General features: G+C 39.2%; 2 protein-coding genes across 3 annotated transcripts in view; one reads left to right on the top strand and one right to left on the bottom strand.

Annotated features, from left to right (window-relative positions):
* The window catches only part of PGAM1 (phosphoglycerate mutase 1), a 6,530-nt gene extending 4,451 nt beyond the window's left edge, over positions 1 to 2,079 (top strand). The window contains exons 3-4 of the mRNA XM_015823456.1: positions 880 to 1,060; positions 1,222 to 2,079. Of these exons, the coding sequence (XP_015678942.1) occupies positions 880 to 1,060; positions 1,222 to 1,391 (351 nt within the window). The 3' untranslated portion in view covers positions 1,392 to 2,079. The remainder of the gene's footprint in view (positions 1 to 879; positions 1,061 to 1,221) is intronic.
* An 879-nt stretch (positions 2,080 to 2,958) lies between these two features.
* The window catches only part of EXOSC1 (exosome component 1), a 7,884-nt gene continuing 3,063 nt past the window's right edge, over positions 2,959 to 7,779 (bottom strand). Inside the window, exons 2-8 of one of the 2 annotated variants that reach the window (XM_015823454.1) lie at positions 6,801 to 6,916; positions 6,114 to 6,188; positions 5,486 to 5,574; positions 4,973 to 5,003; positions 4,013 to 4,063; positions 3,841 to 3,925; positions 2,959 to 3,476 (exon numbers count right to left, since the gene is read on the bottom strand). In XM_015823454.1, the coding sequence (XP_015678940.1) occupies positions 3,370 to 3,476; positions 3,841 to 3,925; positions 4,013 to 4,063; positions 4,973 to 5,003; positions 5,486 to 5,574; positions 6,114 to 6,188; positions 6,801 to 6,916 (554 nt within the window). In that variant the 3' untranslated portion in view covers positions 2,959 to 3,369. Of the gene's footprint in view, positions 3,477 to 3,840; positions 3,926 to 4,012; positions 4,064 to 4,972; positions 5,007 to 5,485; positions 5,575 to 6,113; positions 6,189 to 6,800; positions 6,917 to 7,779 lie in introns of both variants that reach the window. The other variant, XM_015823455.1, reaches the window with a different exon arrangement.

Genomic DNA, 7,779 nt, shown 5'->3' with positions numbered 1-7,779 from the left:
CAAAAGCCGCTGAGAGGTCCAAAAGAACTAGGACAGAGGAATAACCCCTGTCCCGGGCCCTCCAGAGATCATTCACCAACGTGACCAATGCCGTTTCCGTGCTGTATCCCGGCCTGAAGCCCGACTGGAGAGGGTCTAGATAGACTGTTTCCTCCAGGTGCCGAGGAAACTGCTGTGCAACCACACTCTCAACAACCTTATTTATTTAATGTTATACAACTTCATCAGGCACCTTAAAATTATTTATTGCCTAACATATGGCTGACAATAATTATTGTCACAGTAGCAGTTCTAAAAATGTCATTGAGCGGGGATTACAAAAAAATTACAGTAGCCTATACCAGTGGTGGCGAACCTATGGCACACATGCCAGAGGTGGCACTCAGAGCCCTCTCTGTGGGCACGCACGCCATTGCCCCAGCCCCGCCTCCCCCCCGCAACCCCCTCCTCACCAGTAGCCTGTCCGGAGAGGCTCCCCCAGGCGCGACCCACGTGGAGCAGCGCAGTCAAGCACATGGCAGCCGGGCAGCAGGGGCAAGACTCTGCCCTCACGCCCCATGATGCTGCGGGGTGTTGGCGGAGGGCGTGGCTGCCATGGCGCCGCAAGGCTGCCTGGGCGATCTGTGGTGAGTGGCCTTGCGGGCGGGTGGAGCAGCGGCGGGCCAGGCCAGTGTTTGGGCACCCAGTCTCTAAAAGGTTCACCATCACTGGCCTATACGATCACTTAAGTGCCTAAAGTATGGTGTCAAGCAAACAGGTGGTTTGAGACACAACTTTTCTAAAGCATTTTTAAAAATGAAGTACAGCAATCTATAACAAGTCTTGAGAAAATATGAATCAATCACTGTGATTAAGTTGCTGCTGCCTTTCCTACTCTAGGATCGCCGCTATGCTGACCTTACTGAAGATCAGCTACCTACATGTGAGAGTTTGAAAGATACCATTGCTCGGGCACTGCCCTTCTGGAATGAAGAAATTGTTCCTCAGATCAAGGAAGGCAAGCGAGTGCTCGTAGCTGCCCATGGTAACAGTCTCCGAGGCATTGTGAAACATCTAGAAGGTAAGTATTCTGTTTGTAACTTTGGAACGAAAGCGGATTTAAGCCTGACTGAATCTAAAAAGTTAGTTGAACCAAAGCTCTCTGGTAATAGGTCCTGAATAGGGTAATATAAGTAAGCTTTTTACCTTGTCATACATTTTCATTTATTTTATTCTTTGCAGGAATGTCTGAGGCAGCAATCATGGAACTCAATCTGCCCACTGGAATACCAATAGTCTATGAGCTGGACAAAAATTTGAAGCCTATCAAGCCTATGCAATTCCTGGGAGATGAGGAGACTGTCCGCAAAGCTATGGAAGCTGTGGCAGCTCAGGGCAAAGTTAAGAAATGAGGGCAGGCAAAGTAATCAGTAGTATAACCCCTTTCCCCTTCCTTAGCACATGCCTCAAGGGACTGGGCTGAAGAGCCAGAGATGGTGAAGTTTATGAGAGCCATGGCTTACCCGTCAACATTCACGTTTCTCCAGCAGGATCTGGCTAGATATTTTAGAGGTGTGGACCATAGATCAGCAGGGTTACTGACAGAAACAAATCCCAAAGCAATGAAATTCAGTGCTGCTGAACTGAACAGGAGACCAAGGTTTTCCCAAGAGAACCTTTGCTATCTTCACGTGAGAACTCCCAATTAGTCAAGTATTGTTTCATTTGGTTTTGCCATTCAAGATGGTTGCAAGGACCATTTTTATTTGTTTTTTGTTTTTTAATTTTGCATAAGCAGCACGCCATTTCACTTAAGCTAGATGAAAAGCCAATTCTTATTTCATTGCCTTCTGAATGTAGGAAAGAAGGGTGAGACTAGAAGAAAGGACTAGCTCCCACTCTGGAATTTCCACCTGTGATCCAATAACTTTGTGTAGTGCCAGTAAACCCTGATACTGTGTATCATCACGTTGCTTTTCTACCCCATAGTTTATGGTTGTCTCTGCCTTCTGGATGGCAGATTTACAGTAGAACTAATTCCACTGTACAATGGCTGAATTTGCCCTAAGTCTCAGTAAAATAAAGGAATTATGTGCAATAGCTGCTGTGTCTGTATTACTTGTAAAAGAGGCTTATTAATATAGTATTAAGAAAAATGTAACTATTGCAATGAAGAACATCACCTGAGTTGCCAATTTTAGATGAAACCAATCTCCTGTGCGTAGGAGAGGGTGAGACTTAAACCAGGAGTACAGATACATGACTATACATATTTTTCAGAGGCCATACTCCCAAAAAACAGGACCAGAATAAAAATAAGTAATTGAATAATTACTAATTAAAAGCCATTTTCTATGAAGTAGTTTATACATGGGTAGCTCTATTGGGAACAGAAAAGGGGACAACTGGATAGAGGAAGCAAAAAAAAAAGCTGGACATGAAGGGCAAGAATAGGTCTTATTAAGATTGATAAGAAAATATTTGTCAGATAAGCAGAGAAAGAACTCTGGATTTTGCAACTTGATTGGTAAAGGTTTAAATATATGGGGGGAAAAAACCTCATTTGTGTGGCTCTTCAAATGCCACTCCAAAGCAGTACGCAACACTTTGAAAAATATTGTGCATCCCACGTGATGTCAAATACAAGATACAATATGTACAGGAAATACAAGGACATGGATAGGTGGAGGCAAACATTTTGATGTGGGATTTTATTTAAAAAAATCATGGTCAAGAATATCTGTTTTGCATTCACCTCTGGAAACAATTCCAAAGTTTGAGCACCAGAAAGATGCTGAAAAATGCATTATTTGGGACTCTGCATATCTCACTATCATATCATATACTGTCAAAAGATGCAGCGTTGCATAATTTCATATGCCAGAGGTTGACTGAGTGCCACTGTATAGACTACCTCAGTAGTTTAGTCAAAATATAGCTTTAACATTTTTTTCAGTCAAGTTCCTAGTTTTTATTCCATTTTTTTTGTGATACTGTGATAACTTGAGATTTAAAAGGGCTTGCAATTAAAGTATATTTCAAGAGAAACAGATATTGATTTAGGCTTACTTCTTGGGCAGGCCAATGACTTGTAATTTACAAGGGAAAATGCAGGCAGGCAGCCTTTATGGATTGTTTTCTTGTCTTTTTGCTTTTCTAAAGCAGAGTTTAGCTGCTTCAATTGAAGGCAGAGTAGAAAGTTTTCTGAATTACAAAACAAAATTAGGTTGCCAAATTGAAAGTAAAAAGTTCTAATAATAATGTCCTTCGCTAAAAAGCTCTGCAACATTCTTGAAGTTGCTTTCTTTTTTCTTTCAAGTTCCTCTGATTCTTTTCCTAGGATTAATCTTTCCTGCTACCAGTCGTATGCTTTGGTGTATGCATCTTTCACTATGTCTGCAGAAATTGAGGCTGAACACGGGCTACTTTGCGCAGCTCCTTGCCATGTGTACTGGGACACTGCATTTCACACCAGCTTATTGGCACCATCTGTACACCTGAGATAAAAAAAGTCAATATTTATATAGACATAAACTCCTGAGGAAAAAAAGAGTCCTGTGCTTTGGAAAATTACCCTGCAATTAATTTCTGATGTTGTCACAACCTTGCTATCTTTAAATTCAATAATTCCAGTTCAAAACGACTCACCCACATGTATAGCTTTCACTTTGACACTGAAGAACAGCTGTTTATGTGGACTGGATATTATTCTAGATTTTCCCATTTAGATATAGTGACATTTATGGCATCCCTGATATTTCCTACAAAATCACATCTGCAGAGAGTTGAAACTTAAAAAGTTGCCAGTGTGTACATTTAAGTTATGGTTTTTCATTTTATTCAGAAAATAATTGTTCTTACCTGCTTCACTGTGAGCCACTACTACTCCTAGCTCATTTTCTGCTGTGGTCAGCAAATAATTTGATTGTACATCCCCTAAAGAGATCTAGTCCACAGGTTAAGAGAAAAAGTCTGAAAATTTCCACAGAAAATCACAAATGCAGGCAAAAAGACAACCGCAGAAAAAGGATACAACTTTGGCCAAAACAATATCTCCTGGCCGGAAACTCTTGTAAACTTCTATCTATCAACATATAAAGTAGGAGAAAAGAGAAAGCAAATGTCAAAATGCGAGGACAATTTTGAGGGACAAATGTCTCTGGCAAATAGAGCGATAAAGCAAGTCCAGTTTGGATACAGAAAGGTTTGAAATAATTATGACATTTTTTAAAAAGTAAGTGGCCCTTGCTTTAGCCACAATAATTGAGACTGAAATTTCTATCACTAAGCGATGTAAAGTGCAATGTCACGTGACCACACTCCTTGGCAATGGCATTCCCAGCAGTCTCCAGCTATTATCATTAAGTGAATTATTATGGGCGGTTAAGCTAGGACAGGGGTAGGCAACCTTGGCTCTTTTATGACTCGTGGACTTCAACTCCCAGAATTCCTCAGCAGCCATGCTGGCTCAGGAATTCTGGGAGTTGAAGTCCACGAGTCATAAAAGAGCCAAGGTTGTCTACCCCTGAGCTAGGACCTCATGTGATCCAGACTTCCTGCCAGCTTCCCCAATGACTTTGCTTAGGGGAAGTCAACAGGGATGATTGCAAATCATAACCAAAGGTCCAAAATCCAGGCCATTTGCCAAGTAACCGGATCATGATTATGTAAGTATGGGGGGGAGGGGGGCTGCAACACATGGAACTTTGAGGACTGCTCATAAAGTATCACTTGTTCAGTGTCACTATGAGTTCAAATGGTCACTGAATGAGTGGTCGTTATCCATCGGTATTCTTACCCTCGCAATCAAATTACTACCCCAAATATGCAATTTTTGTTCCTAACAAGTTTTAGCAATCACCTGGAAACTATACCAATACATGTGGAATAAAATGATTGAACATATCTGTAAGTTCATAGATATTAATGTAAAAAAAGTGCTTCTCTGCCATATTTTCTTCATTTGATATAACCAAATATAAAGCTATCTGACCTTGTCTTTCTCTGTAGCTCGGATATCTTCTCTGCTATAATGGAAGAAAAGATGAAATCGTAATTTTGCCAATTTCTTCTCTCCCCTCTTCAACTAATCTTACAGAACAAGGCAACTTTATCCCCCCCATGCATCCTACTCCCTCCCTTCCCATCTTTTAGTTACAGTTGATGTTTATATTTTTACTGCATATGGGCTTTGTAATATTTTATCTTCTAATATTGTAAACCACCCAATTACCCTTGTGGTAAGGTGGGCAGTCAATAACGTTAATAAATACATAAATAAAATAAAACATGTATATTGTATAATAGTATAATTTAGAAAGAAGTTAGCTAATTATATGAAAAAAAATATAATCAGCAGAGCTTAAGAACCAACAATATTTCCAATTCTCATTATCACTCAAATATCAATGAGAATCAGATGGAGTATTAACATACTGTAGTTTGCTTATTCTCTCATCACTAATGCCACCTTCAAAAAATGTCCACAAAATAGTTTTCTTCATACCGTATTGTTCCACGGAATGGGGATTTTAATGGTGTAGAACCAACATATAAAATATGCACCTTGGCAAAACGAGAGTTAATACTGCAAACCTGAAGTGAAAAAGAAAAAAAGCAACTTTTAGCAATGATCTGTTCTCTCTTATAACTTCAGGATTGTAATTGATAATACTTCAGTTCTACATAATGAAAATAACCAAGCTAATCTCCAAGCTGGGATATATAAGCCTTTTCTCTTTCTGCAACATCACAGTAGGCCTGCTAAATACTGAATGAAGGGACTAAACAACTAAAAAACGTAAATAAAAACAAATGTAGACAGCAATACTGGCAATATATTATGATTATGACTTAGGTTTCACATACTCATTTTATTGTAGGGAAAATGATCCCACATTTAACTAATACCAGAGAAAGATTAGACAAAAACTTTATCTGTTTCACTCATCACACTGTTGGCAAATCTAACATGAGCTTCCAAAGATGAATGAACTGCAGGGGAAAAAAAATCCTACTCTTCACTTATGGGTAAATATAGCATTCTATCCATTTGTATTACCTTTTATTTTCTTGATACTAATTGCTGATTTTAAAATAACAATGAAATTATTAGGGAAATCTGCTGAGGTTACCTTGCAGGTCACTATGGCTCCCACATCGGGCAGTAGCTGAGATTCCACATCTCTCATCACAGAGATTACCGGGAGCTAAAGGGAGGGTGCAAAACCAGCAAGATTCATCCATGCATTGAGGTACCACCAAGAGATAAGTTGAAGTTCAACCCCTTCTGGATTGCCTGTATGTCATGTTATTCAAGGCATGCAGTCCTTATCATTATCCCTCCCACTGTCATCCACAGCATATACTGCTACATGCAGTCCTTGTTTAATGATGTTTCACAAGTTATAATGGCCTATGGAAAGGGTGCTTTACAGCCCATAAAACACTTCTGGCTATTGTAAAATGTTGCATTCCCCCCCCCCCCCGGTCATATGGCTGCATTTTGGGCACTTGGCAGCAGGCTCAAATTTACAACTGGTTGCAGTGTCCTGCAATCATGTGACCACAACTTGCAAGGTTATTTTTACTGGTTTCCAGTATCTTTTGCTGTTTTTGGATTCAGACTTATAACCGCAGGATTCATTTAACAAACATGTGATTTGGACTTACAATTACATGATCAGCTTAATGACTACTGTAATATTGGTAATAAAATCAGGTCCACTGACATGGGTGCATGCCTTACAACTGAAATCCCAGTCACAATTGAGACGTTAAGAAGCTAAGGAGTATTTCTATGCAGAAATATTGATTCTCACCGTGCCATTCTCACTTTTCTTCATGAAACAACCAGCCAGAGAGGCAAAGATAGAACCATGACGTGTATAGGTGCCATTCCCAGGGGTTCCTTCTTCCAAACTGCAGAGCCGCTCTCCTGTGAAATAGAAGGCAAGACAAAACAGCTTATTTTCCCATTGCCACATCTTCTCGTATTCTAAATACTCATGTCTGATTGCTCTCACTAGAAATTACTTCCTCTGTGACATATGTACACGAGTTTGTGTGTAACACTAATAGATACTATAGATAGAATAAATGAGTAAAGAAAAAAAATAAGAACACAAGAATAGCCCAACTGGATCAGGCCAATGGTTAATCCAACACTTTGTTTCTCATCATGGCCAAACAGAAACCTCTGGAGTGTTTTCAAGCAGATGGCATTATACCTACTTGCAACCAATACTACAGTAGAGGCATGGAGTCCCTAATCTGGAGGCAACAATACATCTCAAAACTGGAAGGCTTTGATTAATGTCATCCATGAATTTATCTAATCCCCTTTAAACATCCAGATGAAATATTTTTGTCAAATCCTGTAGTAATTCTACAAATTAATTTTGCACTACGAAAAACAATACTTTCTTTTGTCAATTCTAAATGTCTTTCTAATCAATTTAATTGGATGGCCCTGATCCTAATATTTTGAGGTACAGATACTTTTGTTTTAGTACTATCTGCATGGTATGCATGATTTTGTACATCTTAATCTTGTTCCTGCTCAAATGACCTTCCAAAGGAAAAAATCCTACATGTTTTAGTTTTTTTTTTTTTTTTTTCAATATAAAATTTTTATTTTTATCATAAGAAAAAAGAAATACATCACAAATATTTCACAATATTATATCCCATCCCCCCACCCCCCGGACTTCCCAAACCAACCTAGGCTAATATTCAAATACAAGTAAACAAATATTAATATCTCTAACTCCAAAGTCTAAACTTAAACAATCCATCTCC

The sequence above is a fragment of the Protobothrops mucrosquamatus genome, unplaced genomic scaffold (genome assembly GCF_001527695.2).
Source record: "Protobothrops mucrosquamatus isolate PMUCROS unplaced genomic scaffold, P.Mucros_1.0 scaffold1878, whole genome shotgun sequence".
NCBI lineage: Eukaryota > Metazoa > Chordata > Lepidosauria > Squamata > Viperidae > Protobothrops > Protobothrops mucrosquamatus.
This window is presented reverse-complemented; position numbering and strand designations above follow the sequence as displayed.